Raw genomic sequence first — 24,246 nt, 5'->3', positions numbered from 1 at the left:
CTTGTTTGTAACTGTATGCATACATTGAAGTATTTGTAATGTGAGATGTTGAACGAATAAAACAGCTGTGAGGAAGAAGGAACTGCATGCTGATTTCACTACTGTGGCATAATACTGGATATCCGCCACTTTCACAACTCGATATATGAGTGCAACCATATTTGTGTTTTCCAAAAAGAGGATGGATACTTTACATTATCATTGACGCATATTGATATGTAAAGTGTTGAGGTTTTGCACTATGACGGTCCTTGAATGCTACAGTATAAACAAAAATCAGCCAAACAAATCATACCTAATAATATAAAAGGTGATCTGGACCAGTATTTATTTCGTTTTTAACATTTTTATCAAATAACGTCATGCAGAGAGGATACACAGATATATCAAAACATGAATTTCTGTTGTGTTGTTAGGTAAAACCCATAAATAAAAATAATGTCTCCCTTGCCCGAAGTGAGATTTTTACAATTTCCCAGTTTTATTGAATGCACCACGAGCCACCAACACAGGTATGATATCACGTCTGTTACACATCAATCTGTTTTATCCTGTCAGACTGATGTTAACGTTAATGAATTGCATAGCCTAGCAGATGCTAACACAGCTGCTGAGGCTAGGAAACAACACGTTATAGGCTGACTAATTAACAAGGTCGAGTAAGATGCTAAACAACTGGCACAGAAAGAAATCAAGAAATCAAGTTGGGTTTATCCACCCACCCTGCTTCCACAGAAGCTGACGAGCCAAAAGACGAAACCAGACAGATAAATGAAATCAGTCAGAGTTAAAGTAATAAGTCTGATGGTGGCTAATTGAGTTAAAGCTAACATGGGAAGCGTCGCTGATGCTAACAGAGGAGAATTGAGTTCAAGCTAACATGCGAAGCATAGCTGATGCTAGGATAATGCTACTGCTTAGCAAACTGAGCCCGTCAAATAATCAATCAGAGCTGCCGAACAAAGTATAAAAACTAAGTTTGTTAAATTTACCTTGTAGTTTACGGGGGTGTTTAACACTTTGAAATGTCTGCATTTTGTGTGGGTGCTACATAGTAGAGGAAGGCACTACATCACATTTTCAAGTTGATCCGATACCAAGGAAATACCGGGACAGTATTATATTTTATTTTTATTTTATTTATTTTAAGTGGTCCACGTGTGTTATAATGTAATCAAAAAATCTGAAATGCGAATATGAGATGATGCACTGTATTGTATGTCTACAAAAATGAACAAATTGCAGTAACACTGAGGGAACGGAAACGGGGAGGACCCACTTTCCCACTTCTGCTTTTTCCACCCACTAGTAAATGTCCCATTCTAATGCATGCTGTGGGTGAGTAATGTGTCTTTACATTCATTCCCATCATGTCCTAACAAACTTGTTTGTCTCGGCATGTTCCAGGTTGCTTCAACGATGAAAGAGAGGTGGATTGTTTTGCTATTTATTTCAAGTGAGGAGCAAGGAAACACCTTTTAAATTGGACTTGTAATATCCTGACATTGCCTTGAATAATGTTGATTAACACTGACAATCACGTTTTCTGTGATCAAAGATGCATGGAGCGGAGACTGGGGCGTCATGTTCAAGGATCAGTGTGCTTTGGAAGGGACCACACTGCGTATTGCGTGCAAGTATGACTACCCTTTTGGTCATATTGTCACTTCGGCTGCCTGGTTCAAAGGTCAGCGGAGGTCTGGTCAGTGGGTCCTGTATTCCCTGCCAAGTTTGCCAACATCGGCGTCAAGCCAAGTTCACTTTGAATATGTGGGCACCTACCGGGGAGACTGCAGCTTGAAGATCAATAACTTAAAACGTTCCGATGAAGGATTTTACTTCTTTCGTTTTGTGACCACACTCAGCAGCTGGACCAGCAAACGTCCACTTTATTTATCAGTGAAAGGTAAAAACACACATATGAATATTATTTGTGATGGAATATCTTTTAATTCAAATGTTTTGAATCAAAAAACAGAACTGACGGCTGTTTTGGAGCCAAGCACAGTGACGGAAGGCCAACGGGTCAGTCTGTCCTGTGAGACGGGTTGTGCCACACAGCTCCAGACGGTGTGGTACCGAGATGGGAAACTGGTACCAAATCCGGTCTTCTGGGCGAGAAAAAATAATTCTGGGAACTACTATTGCACTGTCCTTGGACGGAAGTCAGCCTCTGTTGCTTTGAATGTTCAATGTAAGTACTGCTAATACCGTGACTATGATATCAAATACATAGAAATGTCATTGAAGCGACCCTTTAAGAACTGTTGCATCCTGACTGAGTCAGTAGTGCATGAGCTAAAAGGTGCTTGTCACTGCCGTTCTTCCATAGAGGAGCAGCAGCACAGCACAAAATGCATTCTGATCTTGATACTACCCTTGATATTGATACTATTGCTGTCACGCGTGCTAACAAAAAAATACCTCTCGTTCCCAGATGTCTGAACATTAATCTGCGTTTATGTCATTGGCTAATCTGATTTCTTTTTCCAATCAGATGCTCCAAACAATGTTGTGTTCTCAATGAAGCCTGCAGGACACGTCCTCAACGGAAGTGCAGTGACTCTCAGCTGCAGCAGCGACGCCAACCCACCTGTGCCACAGGGTGGATACAGCTTGTTTAAGGACAAACAGTTAATAAGTTCTGGACCGAGCTACACCATCTCTTTTCCTCAGCCCAGCCACAGTGGACTGTACCACTGCCAGGCCTCCAATAATATCAGCAGGAGGGGCAACACATATGTTAACTCTCCTGAGGTGAACCTAGATGTGCAGTGTACGTATCCCAAAGGTCTACTTGTTTTCTCATGCCAGTCCATAAAATAATGGCAAAGCAGTGTAAATGAGACTTTTCATATAGTCTAAGAAATGTTTCCACCAGATCTGCCAAGTGTTGCCGGGGGTAGCAGTGTCAACATAGCATGCAGCAGCGCAGCCAACCCTGCAAACCGCAGCTTCATCTGGTATAAGTGGAGCAGCCCCAGCTCCCTGCTCCAAGTGGGCTCAGGACAGGTACTGTCTCTTCCCTCCACGAACGGATCCCACACGGGAATCTACCTCTGCCAGGTCAAGAACCTTCTTGGGGTCACCAACTCGACAAAAGTGCTGCTGGCAATGGAGGAAAATAATTCTGGTTAGTTCCTGTTAATGATACAAATTAATGGCGTAATATTATTCAGAGCCTACAGAGGGAATTATTCTTTCTGGTTGATTCGTGGTTTCCCTGCACGATGTCAGAGCATAGAGGAGATACCAGGAGACAAACCAAATGTAAACAATCTAGCCAAAGTGTTCTGTTATGCATCTCCACAGGTCATCAGGCCCTACTGATACTTGCTGGATTTGGAGTGTGTCTTTTGGGGTCCCTTGTCATAGCTCTTCTTTTGCTGTGGTAGGTGGGAGTATGACTCGGCATTATACACTCCTGATCAAAATGATAAGACCAGTTGCAAGAATTTACAATTTCAACTGTTGCAAGTAGCACTTCAAAATGAAGAAATGAGAGTGAGTCAGGATTTTATTGCAAAAAAAACATTAAACGGAAGTAGGCTGTTTATCATCTGATCACAAGTTTAAGACAATAGCACAATAGAACATAAAATCCCCCTAAGACAGAAATAAAATGTTGAAAAAAATAACTAAGTAATGAGTATCTGCGCCATTCACCTCAAAAACTACTCTTCCTCTCATTTCTTCTTTTTGCATGTTGAAGCTCCAGTTAGAACCTCCTTAAAATCTAACTGTACAAAATATCAATTCTTTCAATATTTCAAATGGTCTTAACATTATTACTGACAAATGTTGGTATTTTTGGACTTCCCCAGTGAGGAATTTTTCTAGTGTTGCAAAATATTGTGTTGCAAGTGACAAGTGACAAGCTTTCATCGTACATAATATGTTACAGAATGTTAGGGATGCTCCGATACCAATACTGATCATATGGGTTAACTGTACCGTACTTATTTATGATGAGTGCTATTGGCCAAGACCACTGTTAGTCCAGCCGCTCCAAATTTGCATAACAAAAACATAAAATAATGGCAAATTAAATTTCATAGTACAGGGAAGGTGTGGCTCACACCTTTCCTGGCAGAGCAAATCTGTTTAGCATGTCGGGGCATGTAGATTAATACTATCTGCCCCAATGGCTGGACATGACACACAAAAAAAAATAATAATATGTCTCATTGTCTCATATTGTCTTATTCATTTATCTCCATGCTAGGACCAAACACAGGCGTGAGCATGAAAAAAGGGTAAGTATCGTTCATCCATCCATCAACTCAAGAAAAATCATAGGAAGGCGAAACTTGGAAACAATTACCTACCGCAGGCATACTGAGCTAGCAACCGACTTGACGTCATTACTCGCACGCCAACATCATTATCAGAAAAAAATGAAATTTGAAATGTTTGTAGCACATCAGCTAACACCTCACTACTCTTTACCGCTCAATCAGGTGCCGTTACATTCCCAATATGTCAGCCATGCAGATGCTGAAGATCAGTCCAACAGTGTTTATGCCAACGTCAACATATCAACACCGTCTCCTCAACCTCCACCACGCAGATACTCCAAGCAACAACATGCTAATGTCATGCACCAGTATGGGCATGTGAAAACACGGCGCCATCGCTCACAACAAGCACGTAATGGCCGCTTCTCTAATTCTATTGATAAACATGATGAGGTTACTTACTCTACAGTCACCATCCAAGCCAAAAACCCTCAAGAATCCAGGTCAGTTTGCTATAAAAACAGTAATTAGTTAGTGCTGTTGGATTAATATTAATTTCTTCTGATTTCATCCACAGGTTCAAAATGGGGGAGAATGACACAACAATATATTCCGTTGTGGCTAATTCCAGATGAATGATACAGTTTTAGCAGCAGCATCATTATGTCACACATTTCTTCACATGATATTTAAGTGTTTGTGAGACTTATTTTGGAATCCTGTGCATTAATGACTCGAAAATACAATATTTACTTATGCAGTATTTCTGTAAGAATTCCCAAGAGTGTTTTTTTTTTGCATCCATAATACTATACTTTACAATAAATCCCAAACCACACAATTATTGACTGTGCAGTTCCTCTTGTTCGCTCATAATAAATACAAATAAACACTGTTAACATTGAGAAATGCTGCTTAAAAAATATTAGTCATATCTAGTGAGTGAGTAAATTGGTATGAGGGTACAAGATCATAGCAGAGGAGCGGCTGGTTTTGATGACGTCACCAATGAGCTTGCTTCCGCCACCTGCTGGAAAAGAAAGGAGGAAATGAGCATTTCTACTTTTTACTGCTGGAACAATATTCATAGCGTCATGATGTCGAATAAGAAAGTGAATTTAGCAGTGCTGGGCCAAAAAAATGTTTCAATTCAAAGAGATGTAGCACAAGAGGAACAGAGTAAAGACTGCAATGACGTGTCCGTGAAAAAGAAGACGAGAAGTGACAAAATGTCCGGGCTACTAAAAGTAAAATTCCCAAAGTTAGTCAAACCGTCTTTGGCCAATGATGTGAGCAGAAAGGAACCCAATATGTGCATGTTCACCCTGCCCAAAGGTAAAGCCAATATAAATCATATTTGGATAGCAAGAAAAGAGTGCTAGCTTGTGTATCTACGTACACGAGCTAGCATAGCCAGCGAACTGAAGGCTAGCCGTGTTTTGCACCAATATGTTCTATAAAATTGTGAAGCACTCTGATTTAGTGTCTTTCTGCATTCAAACTATATTTTGACACCGCAAACATGTCTTATCAAACACTTAAAATATGTTGTTTTCAATGGTTTTTTCTTTTTTTTTTTAACTTTATTGAAAAATATTTAGTCATTGACAATGTTGTCAACTGGTTCCACACAATTTAATCTTATCTCAAACGCACTTGCACCTTTTTTGTAGTATTATTGAACTGTAGCTAAACACAGACTGTGTCTCAATTTTAATACCTCTGTGTCTTATTTAATTTTCAAGCATAAACATGTGCTAAATGAACTGAAATACTCTAGAAATATTCCGGCAATTCAAGAACTGCCCACTAGGTGTCATTAATAACACGCACCAGACTTGATTGCTAATGTCGTTTACCATTTATCTCACAATTTGTACAATAATGACGTAACATAATAATAATAAAAGTAATAATCATCACCATAATATTAATAAGGGTTACTGACTTCGTACTTCAGCTGCAGCACAACTCAACTCAGTTGTTTCAAAAGTATACATGAACAACTTTGAAGTACATCATATTATTCTGTGTGTCCCAAAATAACATTCAACTTTTGTTTTGGCAGTTCCTGAAATGGTTTGTCAACCTGTTGAAGACCCTTTCTTTTTCTCCAAAAGACAACAAAGCAAAGTCTCCAATGAGAAAGAGAAGGTAAGTCCCTCTTCAGAGAGCATAATACTGTATTGTTGACCTGCGTCTTTTAAAGCTCTGAGACGTTATATGACATTAAATACAGATACAGACACAGCATGTGGTTAATCAATGATCTCAATGCCATCTATGTTGTCATTGATGTACTGTGTTGCTTCATCAAAATGATTCATTAGCGGTAACAATCACGGAATCGGTCTCCAGGATCATTATTTATGAATATGCAGCACTTCTTAGTGTTATTTTTTTCTTGGACAGGCAAGACTTTCTGTTCTCAGGACCATCTCTAAGATGGCAGAGGAAAACAAACTCATCAGGGAGCGTCTGGCCTCCCTCAAAGAGACCGCCTGATGCAGCATCAGATTTCCATTCACAGTTAGCTCACTGTTAAGAGTTTCATTTGATGGGAAACGTGTTTATTGTTTTTGTTGTACTTATGTAAATAATCTTTGGCTATACATTTGCTTTTTCTACTGTGAGTACTGTATGGACAATAGCATTTTTCACTTACAGAAAGGGAGTTGGATCTCTGTATGTTTAGGAATTGGCTAATTGCACCCAATTAATACAGTTTAACATCGTGTAACATGCTAAGTGGTTATTGCACACACACACCCCACCTATGGTGTGGACAAGGGTATAGACACTGCATGATGCATGTACAGTAGATGGATTGATGCCATTTAGGTGTTTCAGGAGGTCAGTGGAAACCACATGGGCACGTTACATGAAACATGAACAATGCAGCGAGAGAAAGAATAAACCTCTTATTTGGTTCTTGCTTGAGAAACTCTATTTGTGTCTGCATGTAGAAATAGCAGAATTAGCACTCATCTTTTGGCATAACCACAAAGTTATTTCCTTCTTTCAGTTTCTGTTTTTTCTATTTGACCAAAAGTCCAGTATGGGAAAGCAGCAAACATTCATTTGGTCCCCTAGTGAGAGACAGACCCAGGAGGAAGTCTCTCTGATATCTGATATCAGTACACAGCAAAAACATAATTGACACTGGCATTGCCTTCAGATTAATAAACACAGACCACTAACGGTTTTTATCTACAAATTACTTCGATCAGCTGTTCCAGTTGAAACCCATCAGTTCTCCCATGGATAATATGCTCTAATTCAGGGGTCTCAAACTCAATTTACCTGTGAGCCAGCTTCAAAATATGCAGTACGAGACCTATGTGCAATAAGATTCATTCATTCAAGTGAAATTCATGTACAATATGTGCAATTCTACATTTTGTTTACTGTATAGGTTATTGTTTTTGATGTACATATATTTATATTTATACTGAACAGCACCTGCCACTTTTTATATTTATATTCTTCTTACTTATTTTTATTTTTTCCTTATTTTTATTTTTACTTTCTACAAAATGCACCATGACAATAAAGGCGATGATAATGATTCTGATTCCACTGGAGCTAGGGTCTAGGTGAGGCTGTGCCGCAAGGTTTTTTTTAAAAAACAAATTTATTAAAAACAGAATTAAAAAATGCTTTTGCTTCTGCTATACCCTCCAATTTTTCAGTGCTTTGGTTCCGGTTTTCCAATAGAAAAGCTCTGATAAAACTTCTCAAATATCTTTTTTTTTTTTACACAAAATAAGATGAAAAAATAAACAAATCAAGAATAAATTATCTTCAGAGATAACATGTAAATGCCAACAGAGTGGAAGATTCAAACCGTCGACCTCTGGGCTGTGAGCCCACTATGATAACTATAGGCACTGTGAAGGGGGTCAAATTTTAAAACGTTTTTAAAAGAGCTCAGGGAAATTCATGCAATTCGTGATAGTTCCACTAGATGTCGCAGCCTCCCATCAATCCCTCCCCCTAATTTCAAGCAAGGACTTGAGTACTGACTGATCTGACGTTAATGCATTCATTCTATGCAAGTCAAATACTTTTCAGAACACCACAGCAAACGTATCATCCTAGATGGAGCTTTACATGCTGACTTACTTACAGGCACTTAGATAACGTGTGTTTAATTCGTCATGAGTGTCCCAGTGAATAAAAGATGGAAGTGTAGTGTGCTGTACGGCTGTGCTCTTGCTCTTGTATGTGATGTTCTTTAATAAGCACACAGCTTCTTTGTTTGCTTGTATCAGGCGCTCATTCCATGATGCATGTGATGTGTTTTTTTTTTTTTTGTGAAACAAAGCAGTCCTGTTGCATTTAAAGCAAATGTTTGTGCGATCCTTGCCTGTCCTGTTCCAGCCAATTAAGCAAAAGTGAGATTCAAAGGGAGCATTTCAGCATCTCTGCACACTGAAGCTGAGACAAGTAGCCTACACGCTTCATATCACAATAGGAAAACAAATCGGACAGTCACTTCTGGAGAGCGGGCCTGTATTCTGAGGCACGATGAAAAGAAAGGTGATGGAGCAAGAGCATGCTTTTATCTGTTCTTCAAAGCTTAGAACAGGTGTTGCTGCTCCAGACAATCCATCCTCTGTGCCTCATTGGTCAGTTTACTTTCAACCTTTGGAGGACGTAGCGTGAAAACACAGTCTACTCTCATGGCTGTCCGCTGACTTTTCTTCATATAGTTTTTTACATTTTATTTTATGTACCGTACGTATTGGCTGCACAGCGGACAAGTGGTTAGCGTGCAGGAGACTCGAATTCAATTCCACCCTCAGCCATCTCTGTGTGGAGTTTGCATGTTCTCTGAGGGACTCCGGTTTCCTCCCACATTCCAAAAACATGCTAGGTTAATTAGCGACTCCAAATTGTCCATAGGTATGAATGTGAGTGTGAATGGTTATTTGTCTGTATGTGCCCTGTGATTGGCTGGCGACCAGTCCAGGGTGTACCCCGCCTCCACCCCTGCGACCCTTGTGAGAATAAGCGGTAGAAGATGAATGAATGAATACTATACGTATTGTCGTGGGTTGTAGCCTTTATTAGATTATGACAGTCGGTGGCATTTTGGTGATGTGATTTTCCCGTGCAGGAAGTGTCCTTCCTGGTCCATTCACATTTTAGGCTGCTAAAATAGGATATCTGAGGTCGTCATGGCAATGAGAGACACCTATTTTCCTTATTGCAAGCCAGTGTGCCTTTCAGATGATTTTTAAGTGTTAAGGTTCAGTTACATACAGTACTTTTGCTTTAATTAAGTGTCTAGAGTTGTCACTGGGGGGAACTTGATCCTTGTGTGTTAAACACACATGCTCATACACACACACACACACACACACACACACACACACACACACAGAGAGAGACAGACACATCTCCCAAATGCCACCTCCAGCAGTTTCCTTCCTTTGTTGACTTCTTTCAAATGGTTTGAAAGAAAAGACCTCGAGCCCCGTTTGGCCAGACATGACCCATTTAAACATAAAGACATGCTTAAATGTTGCTGCTTTGAGGTTGTCTAAAAAGTTTCCACTGGTGTTCCGGCTGTAGGTTGTTGTTTTTTTCTCTACTGGAAAATCAGGCACCCAACAAGGAAAAGAAAACATCAGGGAAATAAAAACACATTGATTTCTTCCATGGTTTGAAACATCTAACACTTTTTTTTCCCCTTTCTGCCCCATTCTTTGTTTTTCACCGCCTCCCCTCTCGAGGCTGTCACTGTAAGAAAATACTACCAAGGAGACCAGAATTCTGGATACCGCATTATTTTATTTTCTATGCACATTTCACATAATCGTGCCGGCAGACATTAATGTTTTGGTGAAACACACAAGTTCGACGACGCACTCTTTGGTCATGAATTGATTATTGATAAACAGGAGGTGGGCTAAGCAGAGGAGCAGACTTCCAGATGGGACAATTAAAGAGGATTAACATTGTGCTCAGAATGAGCATTCATCTCCACTTCCGCTCCTCCCTCCTCTCCTTACCCCCCCCCCCCCCCCCTTCAAATGTTTATGTAAAAAGGTTATAACGGGAGACTGATGTGCTAATATTTGTCAGCCTTAACTGCAATACACTCTGCGTAGATATTAAAATTAGTTTTTGCTCCAGCTGAAATGTCTACATTGGATCATTTTGAAAATGTGATAAAGTGACTCAGTACCTTTTGGAGGATGTGGGATGTTTGGAAGTGGTGGTGAGTTCGAGACCGGTATGGACATCCAGGATGTAATTCAAGAATGCTCCATGCAGTTTTTCCCCCCATGGAAGGTGTGTGTCCCATTACATCCTAGGTAAAAGTAATGGCGCATTTCAGAAAAAGAACATACCAACAGTGAAATATGGCGGTGGTAGTGTGATGGTCTGGGGCTGTTTTGCTGTTTCAGGAATTGGAAGACCTGCTGTGATAAATGAAAGCATAAATTCTGTTACATTCAAGCATTGTTTTTTGTTAAATTATTTGTTAGCTTTTTGTTTGTTCTATTTTTCGTTTTCTTAAGTTTAACTTTATCTTTACAGTGTGTCGTGGGCCAATAAAAAACAAGCCAAAGGCTGCAAAAGGCTCCTGGCCTGCATTTTGGTCACTCCTTCTCAATAGCGCCCTCTGTCAACAAATGCTATTTTGGGACCCATTTTCAGACATCTACCACATATCACTTTTCATCAGGTGGGGTGGGAAAGATTGTGCGCCCACAGCGGGTGGCCCAGCTTGACCCAAAACTGGCATAAAATCCAACATTTGCCAATGGGTCGATTTCTGGCTCAGCATAGAATTGAATTGCTTTTCAAAAGCCATGTATATTTATGAATTTATATTACTGTCACTTGTCACCCAGCAACCCACAGAAACATGTTTGTGTGTATTTTTTTTTTATAGAACAAAAGCGGAGAAAGAAGCAATGACTGTTACCGACTGCCTGGTGGTGAGTGACGTCTAGCATTGTAACTTTCTAAAAATATAGCACGAACAATAGCATTTAACATAATAAATGTAAGTTGAACCTCATGTTATGATCTCCATCCATAATCTCACTGTTTAAAAATGCAACATAACAGGTTTGTCCTGTGCGTGAAAGGTTCAAGCATCCACCAGTCTAGCAATGATGATGATGATGATGATGAGCAGGCCTGGGGACACTTTTCTCTCATCGACCTCGACCTTTGATTTCTGTGTGGTGAGGCAACAGGCGGAGAATCGTATTACATTGCACAGCATGCCCTCAAGATGGCTCGCAGCAGCTACACGGGTTAGTTTACTGTTCCGTTTCCTGTCATGTTGTTGCTGGATGAGTGCAGAGGACAGATGGTTGCTGGCTGTTTTTTTTTTGTTTATTTTTTATTTTTTGCTCTTGTTGTGTTTTAGCATTAGCAGCAGCCCTGTAGAGACCACACGACAGGTGCCAGTCTAAGCACATAAGAGGAAACAAACATCGTGAAATATTTACTCATATACACATGTTGGACACAATATCAAGTGACAAGGCCTGTTGCTTTTTTAAAGACAAGATTACAAACATATAATTATTAACAATACAATATAATTATAATGTGTTGCATAATTGCATATTTTGAAGTTGCTTAAACAACACTTCTGGTTCGGAAGCATTCATCATCATCATCTTGCCCTATGTCTATCTCCTTGTGCGGGCCCAACCAAACTTTCACGAGGGTTAAAAGTGCCTTCTTATACTCTTTTTGATGTATATTCTCCCAAAAATAGACCAAATAATGTTGACTTTCTTTGACCCTCCTATGGAAGTGAAAAAAGCGGCACAAATGCCCGCCTTCAGCACCATCCTCCTGTAACAATGAATGTTTGAGGTGTTTCTATTCCTGGCCCATCTGGGGACGCTGCTGTCTCCCTCTCCTTGTGTTATCCGGAACATCTTCTCTTATCATGTCTTTCCCTCTGCTCATCCGTATACCTGCAGTGATTCACGGCCTCAAATATCATTTGGCTGCAACGTCACCCAAATAGTCTCTGATTCCTCTTTAGGGATAATATAGCCCTTTGTTCATTGCACAGCACGCATTATTTACCTTTTTAGTAGTTTTTCACAATAATAAGATCCTCTTTGTCAGCACACCAGAGTACTGACGCTACAGTTCACAATTTCATGCATGACAGAGCTGGAAAGCAACCTGGAGATATGATGATGGTGCTGGGCTGAGCCAATGAATACAAAGTACACAGGCTTCCAAGAAAAAAACATGCCCTTAATAAAAACAAGGTTGTTTTCTGAATCAACTACAGAGACCTATACCAAGAGGTTACAACGTTGCTACTTTTAATATAAAAAAATAATGAAAAGTTGAGTATATGTCTTTATATTTTAAATTTATAATCAACATGCAGGTACTACTACACCATCACCAAATTAAACTAAACCAGAAACCATATTTTTAAACTTAACAAAGTTTAGTTTCTGCATCTTCTGGGATTCATGAAAAATAATTAAATTGAGTTGTTTTTCTTATATTTTTATAACCTGCCTGCAATGTGTTTCTCCTTCCCTCATCTCTCTGCTGGGGATGTTTGTTCAGCTTCTCACATGTCTCTTGTTCCACTTTTTACATAAACGCAGCGCAGCCTCTAAAATACGTCTGACTGTTAAGAAAAGAAAAAGTAGTAATAGTACAGGAAAGTCCAGAACTTTACACAAACAAAGCCGCTCTACAAGATAAACAGTAGTACAGGAAGACTCTCACACCTTAGGACATAGAAAATACAGTAATAAAGAAATATAAAATAATTGGATTCACAGTAAAACAAAGATAATAACTCCTTGCTATACCAGTGGTTGTCCTACTTTCTTGAACTATTGTCCCAGGATAATCTTCTCTTCTCCTCCCAGATCTCCTCGTAACAGCACATGGAACCCACGACCCTGCTAGCATTCATTAAGCTTTTGGTTGACTTTTATAAAGTTCATTTTCACTTCCATGATGATGATTTTCCTTTGGTGGAAAAAATGCAACAGTCGTTTTTTCCCTATTTAGTATCACATTTTCATTCATTCATTTTCTACCGCTTATCCTCACGAGGGTCCGGTCGCCAGCCAATCACAGGGCACATATAGACAAACAACCATTCACACTCACACTCGCCAATTAACCTAGCATGTTTTTGGAATGTGGGAGGAAACCGGAGTACCCGGAGATAACCCACGCATGCACGGGGAGAACATGCAAACTCCTCACAGAGATGACCGAGGGTGGAATTGAACTTGGGTTTCCTAGCTGTGAGGCCTGCGTGCTAACCACTTGGTCGTATCTCATTTTCTCAACAACAAAAAACTTTATTGCCATTATTAGTACGCGTTTTTAACAGATCATTTTTTTGTACTAAATGATTTGTATTCCTAAATCCACAAACAGTACATGTAACCCTACATCTAGTTCCATCATGTTGTTAGTGTAATCATGGGCTTAAAAGCTTCAGCACAAACGGTGCACACGTGAATGCTGATTTAATGAAAGGCGACACACTCCAGGAGTTTGCACTTTCATATGGGAATAAATAAAAAGGTCAAGGTTGTTATCCTGAGTCATCAAGCCTTCCTACGGTTCCCGTTGCTATTCATGCTGATTATACTTTATTTTAAATAAATATCCAAGGAACACAAATACTTTCAAAATTTGGCCAATATTGTTTTAATGTTTTCATGGCCCCCTTTCCCCTCCTGATTTGAAATACTAGAGATATCTATTCATTTATCTGTACCAGGAAAATACAACATGCATACATATCGCCCCATGTTATGTTCAATGAAATCCATTTTAGTTTCATCAGCACCTTATTCCAGAATGAAGCTGGCTTGTCCAAATGTGCTTTGGCATACCTCAAGCGACTCTGTTTGTGGCATGTGCGCAGAAAAGGCTTCTTCCGCATGACTTTTCCCGTACAGCATCCTCTTGTGCACCGAATAGTTGAACAATGCACAGTGACACCATCTGCACCAAGATCATGTTGTAGGTTGGGTTGAGTTTGAATGTTCTCACCATCCTTCGCCTCTGCTTATTTGAGATTCTATAGCTGGGATAGGCTCCAGCACCCCCGCGACGCTCGTGAGGATAAGCGGTAGGAAATGAATGAATGAATGAATGAATGAATGCTGATCCAAACAACCAGTTATTTATGATGGCTGGCCAACGGTGCCCACAGCTGCCCGTACTTTGGACACCCGTGTACTAACTTATTGTTCATTATGAAAATCGACTGCATCCCCCTTCCGTCATCTCCCTTTTCTGTCGTCATTTTCCACTCTGGTCCCTTTTTTGCCCTCGTTCCCAGCTCCTTTCCCAGTGGTGGGGTCACAGGCACTGTCCTCTCCACTGGAGCCAGAGTGACGAATGGCGACACGGCACTGCCAGTGGGCTGCAGCGCAAACAGTAAACAGAGTAAGGGTGGTGGAGGAAGAAAAAGTGTCGGCAAAGTGAAGACTAAGCTAGCAAGAGTTGCTCGCTACTTGATAAGGACAAACACTAAAGTTCAAAACACGTTTTATTTTGAAGGGTTGTATCTGTGATCATAATTCCCTAAGGTTACCCGGATGTATTTTTCCTATTAAGTGTATTCATGTCTGACGCACTTTGCTTCACTCCACTCAATTATAGGTATTAAAAATGGATTAGACTCCAGTTCAATTATGATCTGCCAGTTGTGAATAATACATATTTTATTGGCAGTCATACAGATATTGTAAATAGTTTGATTGCATTCAATTCCCCCGAGGATGCGCCTGCAGCGTGAGAGTGATAAGGAAATCATTAAGTACATTAGCAAGCCGCTCGCATGGCCAGCTGTGTCTGTCTATTAGTAGGGAGCAAGTGACAACAGTTGACACGTCAAGATAGATGTGACAGGAGGCCGACCTTGCTGATACTTGGGTTACGTTATATTTAAAGAGCATCCTCTCACTTTTTTCTTCTCAAAGACGGCATTGTTTGATTCTTACATAAGACGTTCGTTTCTCTCTCCTTGCTCCTTCCGTTCTCTCGCCCTGTCTCAGTAAATCATTTCCCCAGGGCGGGTCGTTAGCATCATGTGAAGTCACCGTGTCTAGCATCACTTCTTCAACGGGCCAAGCCAAAACGACAGCGTCGCTTTGAGAAGCTCTCGTGCTCCCCTGGGAGAGGGAAATAAACAATGAACCAATAGCGAACGCATGAGGGAATCTCTGTGTCGGTGACATTGTAAGGATTCTGGGTCAGGCTCCGGAGCAGGTGAAAGCGCTGCCTTGTCAACACCTCAGCTATCGCTTGGCATGATATCACTCAGATTAATTGTCATTCGCTCCTGGCGATGCTCTTGGGGAGGTTTTACAAAGGCAAGGACAGTCTAGGGTGCTGTGAGCATGTGCAAGCATACCAACTCCATGGAGGAACACTAGCTGTTCCATGGTCAAATTGTGCATTTATTCTAATGATTTATGATTATTCATAACTTATCGTAATTACATTACGATATGCACCAGCATATCCCCGCGACTCTAACGCCAGTTATATGTCTAAAAAGAAAATAACTCCAATACGGTAAGATGACATACATAATTAAATGAAAAAAATCTGTTTGTCAATATGTGCCTTGTGATTGGATGGCGGGCGGCACGGCGGTCGAGTGGTTAGCGCGCAGACCTCACAGCTAGGAGGACTAGGGTTCGATTCCACCATCTCTGTGTGGAGTTTGCATGTTCTCCCAGTGCATGCGTGGGTTTTCTCCGGGTACTCTGGTTTCCTCCCACATTCCAAAAACATGCTAGGTTAATTAGCGACTCCAAATTGTCCATAGGTATGAATGTGAGTGTGAATGGTTGTTTGTCTATATGTGCCCTGTGATTGGCTGGTGACCGGTCCAGGGTGTACCCCGCCTCTCGCCCGAAGACAGCTGGGATAGGCTCCAGCACCTCCGCGACCCTCGTGAGGAAAAAGCGGTAGAAAATGAATGAATGAATGATTGGATGGCGACCAGTCCAGGGTGTACCCCACCTCTCACTGAAGTCAGCTGGGATAGGCTCCAGCATATAATTGTGCGACCCTAATGAGGATAAGCGGTATAGAAAATTGATATATATAGACGCTAACACTACTCTGTTGCCACCCATGAATTTAAATTGCTGTTTTTTTAAAGACACATACTACCTCCGACTAGGATTAGCATAGCAAAAGCTGACAACAAATCAACAATGAACTTTGGACGAATTTATCAGGCCAAGACGATCAGACTTGCTGTGGCAGATTTGGGGAAGGAATGCACGTTTCATGTCACTTGCTTGTCATGTTTTCCCTTCACACTTCAGCGACCTTAATACCTGAATATATTAGGACACAAAGTTTTTTTGTGACAAGTGCATCCTAAGTCCTAAAGTTACCGAGGCACATAAAAGTCATAACTCATCTTTTGTCAGTCCTTTAAGCATGAAAAACTTCTGTAATGAATGAAAGGAAACAAAGCCAGTTGTGGGCACCAAAGTGCTCCATAATGGCTGTTCACCTTTTTTTTTTTTGTTCCAGGCTTTTTGCTCTTCCAGCTTGAGCCTGTCAGTTTGCTAATGATGGCACTACATCACCAGACGGAAGTGACACACGAGCACCAGAGTCATTTGAGAGGGAAATTTTAGATGTGAGACACAGTCGGTCCTGTTCGATTTTGCCCTTTGCACTGAAATGTGCCACCGCTGGATGTGTCGAGGTTCTAGCGGATCACCGGCACAAGCAAAGGAACAAAATGTAATTAAGATGTTCAATGAGGCGTTACCACTTTAGTTGAAAGTGCTACGGTCTCATTAATATAACATTACGTGCAATGTAAAGAGGACGCATCTAGACAAGATGAGAGTAGAATACCATTACGATTATCGGTACTGTTGTATTTAAAGATGCTGCCAGGAAGTGCTGATCCGTAATCTCCACATGCACTCGTAGGACGCAACACTAGCTACACAGCTCAATCACACTAATGGTCGAGTAAGATTCATTTTCACCAGGCACTCCAGTTTCTTCCCAAATCCTCAAAATGTGCACGTTTGGCGATTTGGAGACTCTGTATATTGAACATTAAAATCAACATAATCAGTAAGTTGATATATGTATTACATGTCATTAAAGTGATATAGTTTAGAGTCGTTCCTCAACACATTGAATCTTGCGAATTTTGCGTCTTCACTCAAACACGGCTAAATGATATGTAATGATATATGATAATAATAATGATATGATAATGATCATTATGCTATAATGATAATAAATAAAATACACATACTGTATAAAGCTTTCACCAGACACTGAATTTGATATAGTATTCTACACTGGTCACTGGCGGTCAGTAATGTTTTGTAATGTCTGATGACACGCCAATGCCTGACTCGATTTCTGGAACGACAGACTTGAATAATAATAAAAATAATAATTAATACAATAATAGTTAATCATGGAAAGCTTACTTTGACTGGCACAGTGCCAACACAAATTGGTAGCACTCTTCAACTTTCTCACTTAAAATTGTGTGCTGCAGTGAAATGAGTCCGTACGGAAATGGCAATTTGGCTGAAGTAGTGTTCTGCACTACAGAAAAAAATTGTTCTGCAGCCGTCGGGGTGGCCACTAAGGTGGCCGGTGAGCCCACATCGCGCCGCCACTGTTAAAGACACCATTTAGTCTGCTACATTACTTGGAAGTTCTTCACATCTGCATTGTTAAAGTAATTATATATGTGACATATTGTGGAGGCTTTGAGTGATAGCATAAGACCGTGTTGCAATTCAGAAGTGTTTAATTGTTCACTGTGAGCAATTTAAAACAAAATATACATCTGTATTGGACCCGAAACAAACACACATCAAACAAAAAAAAAAGACACTAAGTCAAGCAAAGGTTGTCTTTTAGTCTTGTGCTTTTTTCCTAAAACACACATCAACATGAGACACTTGTCCATAAAAACACTTCAACCATAGCAGCAGAAATTATGAAGTTAAACTTACTTTTTTAAAGAACAATTTCAATTTAGTGATCCACATCAAACCATGTGCACATGCGCAAAGCTCATGTAAACACAACAATGGAAATGTTGCAGTGGCAATACAAAACTAAACGGTAATTAATAAATAAAAGCAATATTAAACATTACATACAGTTTTGTTGGTCAGGACTGACCTGGGGTCAGGGTGGTTAAATCCGAGTAACTGCGGCATTACTCCACTGCAATCAGTTTTCCTTGTTTAGTGTTCTTTGCACTTCTGAGCATCTGCAAAGGTTGAATTGAGGCAACTGGACTTTTTACCTTTAATCCCAAAGGCTTCTTAAGTTCATCATTTGAAGTCTCCCTATTTATGTCACTGGTGGGTGTGGCCTCTAGGGGGGAGGCTTGTTGTCACAGTAGGGTTGTTGTTGATGTGAATGATCATCAGTAACAATAGGTCAGCTTGTTAGTAGACACGCTTCCCATGGAATGAGACAATCATTGGGGGAGAGATGTCAGGACATTGTTGATGATAGATAATTGCACAAACTTCGTCCTCTGTTGTGAGAGGGCCTTTCCAGTTTGACGTAAATTGACGATTTTGTGTCATTTCTGCCAGACAAATTTTCTTATACGGCTTGTGCAGCACTTTGGTCAGCCTGGGTTGTTTTAAATGTGCTATAAAAAGTTCGACCTGACTTGAAAATAGAAACAGGAAGCGGAATGTGATAACCACAACAACAATCCTATTGGGACCAGCCCCAGCGGACACACCCACCAGAGACATAAATAGGAAGACTCCACACTGAACCGTTATTAACTGAAAAATACTTTTGAAATGAAGTTGAAAAGTAAGAAAAGTCAGGTTGCCTCAACTAACTGATGACCTATGCAGGCATTTTGCACCATATTTAATAGTTCAAATTCTGGAATTGTGCCACTAAATCCATGCCTGTACATGCGCCATCAGCCCGGGCTCAATCTGAATCCGTCACGGCTCTGTTGCGGAAGCATCCCGCAAGATTGAAATCCATTTTGTAGACTCACACCAGCTCCTTGCGGTGCAGCTCAGGCTGCGTCGGCCGTACGGCACAATGGAAAGAATCAGTTTTTTCCGGACACCACGGACGCTGCAGCACTCTCATATCATATCATCAACATACCAATACATTCAGTCATTTTCTACCGCAGTCATTTTCTGCCGCGGGGTTGCTGGAGCCTATCCCAGCTGTCTTCGGACGAGAGGCGGGGTACACCCTGGACTGGTGGCCAGCCAATCACAGGACACATATAGACAAACAACCATTCACACTCACATTCATACCTATGGACAATTTGGATTCGCCGATTAACCTAGCATGTTTTTGGAATGTGGGAGGAAACCGGAGTACCCGGAGAAAACCCACGCATGCACGGGGAGAACATGCAAACTCCTCACAGAGATGACCGATGGTGGAATTGAACTTGGGTTTCCTAGCTGTGAGGCCTGTGTGCTAACCACTTGGTCGCAGAGTATCTCATTTAAAAAAAAACAAAAAAAACTTTATTGTCATTATTAGTACACCTTTTTAACAGATCATTTTTTGTAGTAGACACCATCAGAAAAATGTACTAAATGGTTTGTATTCCTAAATCCACAAACAGTACATGTAACCCTACATCTAGTTCCATCATTTCGTTAGTGAATGTGCAGGCAAAGTGGGCTATTGTTTACAAGAACTTCCTCACAAGGCTAGTTGTCATGCTTTCCGCAAACTAGAGCGGATGCTCGCTGCCGTGCCTGTTGGAGTCAGTGTGAGTGGCACTTTGCCACTTTGGACCAGAGCCGCGACGGATTCAGTGTGAGCCCGTAGTCATAATTTCAGATCACAGGTTCACAGGTTGCAAAAGCCTTCTAATAAAATCAACATTATTAAATGAGTTGGCTAAATAGTAATTGATGTGTGGATCTCTTTGGTGGACTTAGTTTCCACCGCAGAAGCCGGTTGCTGACACAGTTTCTTAATCTATCATATCTGGCTGGCATGTGTGGGATGGTACTGAAGAGAGCAGCGTCTGGCAACATTAGGACGTGCATGCTGCCCAGTCGTGGGATTATCTTTTGCAGTGCGTTTCAGTACTGTTGCACTGCCTGGCACAACAGTCTTAATCTCAATCCCCAAATCCCCTCCTCTCTCTCTCTCTCTCTTTCTCTCTCTCGCTCTCTCGCTTATCATGAAGTGAGCGTGCTCACTCTGACAGTCTGCCTGGAGTGGGGCACTTGCCCAGTGCAACGAGGGTGCATGTGGGGCCAGCTCATCCTTCAGTCACTCTAACACACACAGAGCAGCATCCCTGTTTGAAGGCAATCAGACCGGCCTTAACAGGGGGGATGCTTGGACCCCTCTGCGGATGAGTCAGTGCTGTGAGGGAGTTATGAGTCATTTTTTGTTTAGACTGACTGTCTCGATGTTGTGGCCTCCTGGATATTGTTTGTGGCAGCCCAGCAGGATGGAAAATGCTTTGCGAAAATCTGCATTGAAGGCATATATGATGGGGTTGAGGGAGGAATTAGCCCAACCAAACCACACAAACACATCGAAGGTGGTGGGGCTGATGCACGGGAAAGCCTCGCTTCCGCTGGACTCTTCGCAGAACGGCACCATGCAGTTGAGCACAAAGAATGGCAACCAGCAGCACACAAACACGCCCATGATCACCGACAGGGTCTTCAGCACCTTGGTCTCCCTCTTGAAGGTCATTTTAAAAGAGCTCTCCGATTCAGCGATGCTGGAACCTCCGCCCATGCTGTTGTGTCGGTTCTTGGCGCTCTCGGCCGCTCTCTCCAAAGCTGAGATCCTTCTGATTTGCTTTTGGGCAATGCGGTAGATCTGGGTGTAGGTGACCAACATAATAGCCACGGGGATGTAAAAGCTAATGAGAGAGGTGGAGATGGCGTAGGTCCTGTTCAGGCTGGAGTCGCAATTCTCTGACGTGACATTTGATCTGAAAGACGCTGAGGAGGGGGAAGAGAGCGAGGTGAAAGATGTCGTTTGAGCCTTGTGCCACTTGAGCTGCACCGGAATGAAGGAAATGAGGACAGACAGCATCCACGCCACGCTGATCATCACGTATGCCACTTTGGGCGTCATCTTGCGCTCGTAGCGAAAAGGGCTGGAGATGGCCCAGTAGCGGTCCAAGCTAATTACGCAAAGATTGAGAATAGAAGCTGTGGAGCACATGATGTCGAAGGCCACCCAGGTGTCGCAGAAGGAGCCAAAGGGCCAGAAACCGGCGATCTCGGTCACCGCCTTCCACGGCATGACCAAGATGGCCACCAGGAGGTCTGACACGGCGAGTGAGATGACAAAAAAGTTAGTCACTTTAGTGCGCAGATGGCGGAACCTAGTGACGGCCGCACACACCAGCGTGTTCCCCAACAAGGTTGTGAGGATGAGCAGTGAAAGGAAACAACCGGTCAGGACGCGACTGGAGGAAGCCTCGTCCGAAAAGTTGCTGTCGATGACGGTTGTAAAGTTCATGACTTCCATCCCTGATTCTGTGAGCGTTGGTTCAACTCATGTTGGAGCACTACATCATATCCACACTGTTAAGATCTCTCCAGGCTTTTGTGCTCCACAATCATGTTATCTCCTGGCAGATGATGAAAGAGGTGTTTTTTCAAGCAGAGCCCCCGTGGGGCCGTCAGTGGCCTTTTGACTTGGCAGATCAGATTTGACATAGTTTGTACTGCAGCGCCGAAACAGGTGAAGGTAATTCAATTCCTCGGTGTAATCAAACCTGTGCTCTTTTAGCGATCAGGTGTCTTCTCCGTGAGGTCATCAGCGAGCCTGTGGACGTACAACATTGTTGAAAAGTATAGGTAGATTTTTTTAAAACGACTTTTTATGAAATTACACTGAAAGGCTGCCTTCATAATATGACATAGTCATCAGAGGGGTATAAATTATTTTGTATTATTTAAATGTTTTTGTTTTATTTAATATTTGGTCATTTCAGTCAAAATGGCAAATCTTAAAGGAAAAATGCACTTTTGGGATTTTTTTCCCATCATTCACAATCCTTATTTGAGGCACGAGCACTCATGCCTTTCCCTTTTCTGCATGTTCTAAATAGAGAACCACCCCCCCCCCCCCCAAAAAAAAAAAACAGTATGTGGGAGTTATGAATGCACACAATTCAGGGGTGGGCAAACTTCACAGCATCCATCCATCCTCTATGCCGCATGTCCTCACTAAGGAGTATGCTGGAGCCTACCCCAGCTGGTGGCCAGCCAATCACAGGGCACATATAGACAAACAACCATTCACACTCACATTCATACCTATATGGACAATTTGGAGTCGGCAATTAACCTAGCATGTTTTTGGAATGTGGGAATACTCGGACAAAACCCACTCATGCACGGGAAGAACATGCAAACTTCACACAGAGATGGTCGATGGGTGGAATCAAACTCGGGTCTCATAGCTGTGTAACCACTTTTCCACCGTGCAGCCCTAAACTTTTGTTTTTTTTTACATTTTCTTAAAATATTTCTTTACATTTTGATAGTATACCTTATAGTTGTATAACGAATTTGTAATTTTTTCTTTAATTTTGTTATTTATTTCAAACTTTTTTTTGTATCATGACTGTTATTGACAATTAATTGCACTGCATCATTCAGAGCTGTTTCTAATATTTTTGTTACCATACTTCAGAATATTGCAAACATCTCTGACAGTATGATACAGAACATTTGTTCCACAATAATAACTAACTGAGCGTTATTTTTGGTGTGGAGTCATCTCTGTTGTACTGATTGTGATGGTGTACCTAATGAAATGTCCTTTTAGGGTTCTTACTATATACATTTACACCTGAATGGATGACCCCCCCCCCCCCCCCCCCCATACTCTTCTAGCCTGAATTTGCCCCATCAGTACATATGAGGTAGAAATTAGTAGTCACACATACCTTCATTCACTCCAAATATTGTGCCAAAGAGCGCAGTTATCTCCAAAACAATGCATCTTCCGGTCACGGTGCAAACACATCCATGCCCCCCCCCCCACGCAGCGAGTCCTGGCTGTAGTGAGTGAATATAAACATGTAAATAATAACATACCCTAACGTCGTGTGGAGAATCCTCTGCTCTCCTGCTGCTTCAGTGCGCCTCTGCGGGCAAGCGCAGTTGACATGTGCGCTCTTTCACACTCTTTCCTCTTCACTCCGCGGTCCGTGTCCCATTTAGCTTTCATGCTAGTCAAAATAAAGACATGCGCTCTTTGCCATTCAGTTAAAAAAACGTCATATTAAAAGCTTGTGTCCACCTGCTTGTCAAACGTTCAGATGACTTGCTGTGATTGGCCGACCGCTTATGTAAATGCAAAATGTTCAGATTAAATAAAAACTCCATTAAAAAAACACATACGCGGTACTTTCGAATAATTTTGTTACATTTGCACTGATGTGCGGTGAAATAAAATGAATATCCAGTTTGTAAAACAACCAGGAGCCCATTCAAAGAGGGGCTGTGTGGTTCAATGTCGCCATCTAGCGGACAAAAAGAGTAAAAGCACAAAAAGAATAAATCCCACCAGAGACACATTTTTCATGAATGAAATTTTTATGCCTTTAGAAGACATTGGACCCAAAAAGTTTCATCACCTCTCATCACCTACTAATAAAATATTCACAATGTCACCTTCAGGCCCAAACATATAAAGCTTGCATTGTGCTTGTAAAACAATAAAACCCCTGCAGTATCTGTCAGCATCGCTACAGTGGCCACTTGTTTTATTCACTTCATGCTGGCATGTTGCATGCAGAGCATAATGGAATTCAGGAACAATCGTGACATACCAGCTGTCGCCTTACATCCATGTAAGCTGGAACAGAAGCAGAAGAGACAGCTTTTAGCCTTTTCCCTCTCTAGCATCCACATTAAAAGATATAGGGCACGGGGCTGAGGAGTGATGCAAATAAGGGACTAAAATTAGAACAAGGTTTACAGTACATTTTTTATGTATTTGC

General features: G+C 41.4%; 3 protein-coding genes across 6 annotated transcripts in view; 2 read left to right on the top strand and 1 right to left on the bottom strand.

Moving 5' to 3' along the window:
• Positions 1-422: 422 nt before the first annotated feature.
• Positions 423-5,069, top strand: LOC131110398 (B-cell receptor CD22-like). 4 transcript variants are annotated; one of them, XM_058063479.1, is made up of 10 exons: positions 423-512; positions 1,408-1,456; positions 1,559-1,906; positions 1,979-2,194; positions 2,498-2,776; positions 2,882-3,133; positions 3,313-3,391; positions 4,226-4,256; positions 4,461-4,741; positions 4,816-5,069. In XM_058063479.1, exons 1-10 carry the CDS (start codon positions 489-491, stop codon positions 4,871-4,873), a joined length of 1,617 nt encoding a protein of 538 aa, XP_057919462.1. In that variant the 5' UTR covers positions 423-488; the 3' UTR covers positions 4,874-5,069. The 4 variants fall into 4 exon arrangements, with proteins under 4 accessions (XP_057919462.1, XP_057919465.1, XP_057919464.1 ...); XM_058063482.1 differs by lacking the exon at positions 423-512 and adding an exon at positions 545-654; XM_058063481.1 differs by lacking the exon at positions 423-512 and adding an exon at positions 680-1,334.
• A 125-nt stretch (positions 5,070-5,194) lies between these two features.
• The window catches only part of LOC131110663 (uncharacterized), a 28,157-nt gene continuing 9,105 nt past the window's right edge, over positions 5,195-24,246 (top strand). The window contains exons 1-3 of the mRNA XM_058063949.1: positions 5,195-5,573; positions 6,307-6,392; positions 11,149-11,194. Coding sequence (XP_057919932.1) covers positions 5,195-5,573; positions 6,307-6,392; positions 11,149-11,194 — 511 coding nt within the window. The remainder of the gene's footprint in view (positions 5,574-6,306; positions 6,393-11,148; positions 11,195-24,246) is intronic.
• LOC131110144 (D(1) dopamine receptor-like) lies at positions 17,962-23,650 on the bottom strand. Its single transcript, XM_058062910.1, has 2 exons — positions 23,339-23,650; positions 17,962-22,058 (listed from the first exon to the last, which is right to left on the bottom strand). Exon 2 carries the CDS (start codon positions 21,756-21,758, stop codon positions 20,649-20,651), a length of 1,110 nt encoding a protein of 369 aa, XP_057918893.1. The 5' UTR covers positions 21,759-22,058; positions 23,339-23,650; the 3' UTR covers positions 17,962-20,648.

This window comes from Doryrhamphus excisus, chromosome 23 (genome assembly GCF_030265055.1).
Source record: "Doryrhamphus excisus isolate RoL2022-K1 chromosome 23, RoL_Dexc_1.0, whole genome shotgun sequence".
In the NCBI taxonomy this organism is placed as follows: domain Eukaryota; kingdom Metazoa; phylum Chordata; class Actinopteri; order Syngnathiformes; family Syngnathidae; genus Doryrhamphus; species Doryrhamphus excisus.
The sequence above is the reverse complement of the archived record's forward strand: the minus strand, read 5'-3'. Positions and strand labels throughout refer to the sequence as shown.

Bases quoted from the DNA above. Each gene is read 5' to 3' on its own strand.
- LOC131110398 (XM_058063479.1), top strand. From the start codon at position 489: ATGCACCACGAGCCACCAACACAG. The intron at 513-1,407 runs GTATGATATCAC...GGCATGTTCCAG, and splicing joins ACCACGAGCCACCAACACAG to GTTGCTTCAACGATGAAAGA. The intron at 1,907-1,978 runs GTAAAAACACAC...ATCAAAAAACAG, and splicing joins ACTTTATTTATCAGTGAAAG to AACTGACGGCTGTTTTGGAG.
- LOC131110144 (XM_058062910.1), bottom strand. From the start codon at position 21,758: ATGGAAGTCATGAACTTTACAACCGTCATCGACAGCAACTTTTCGGAC.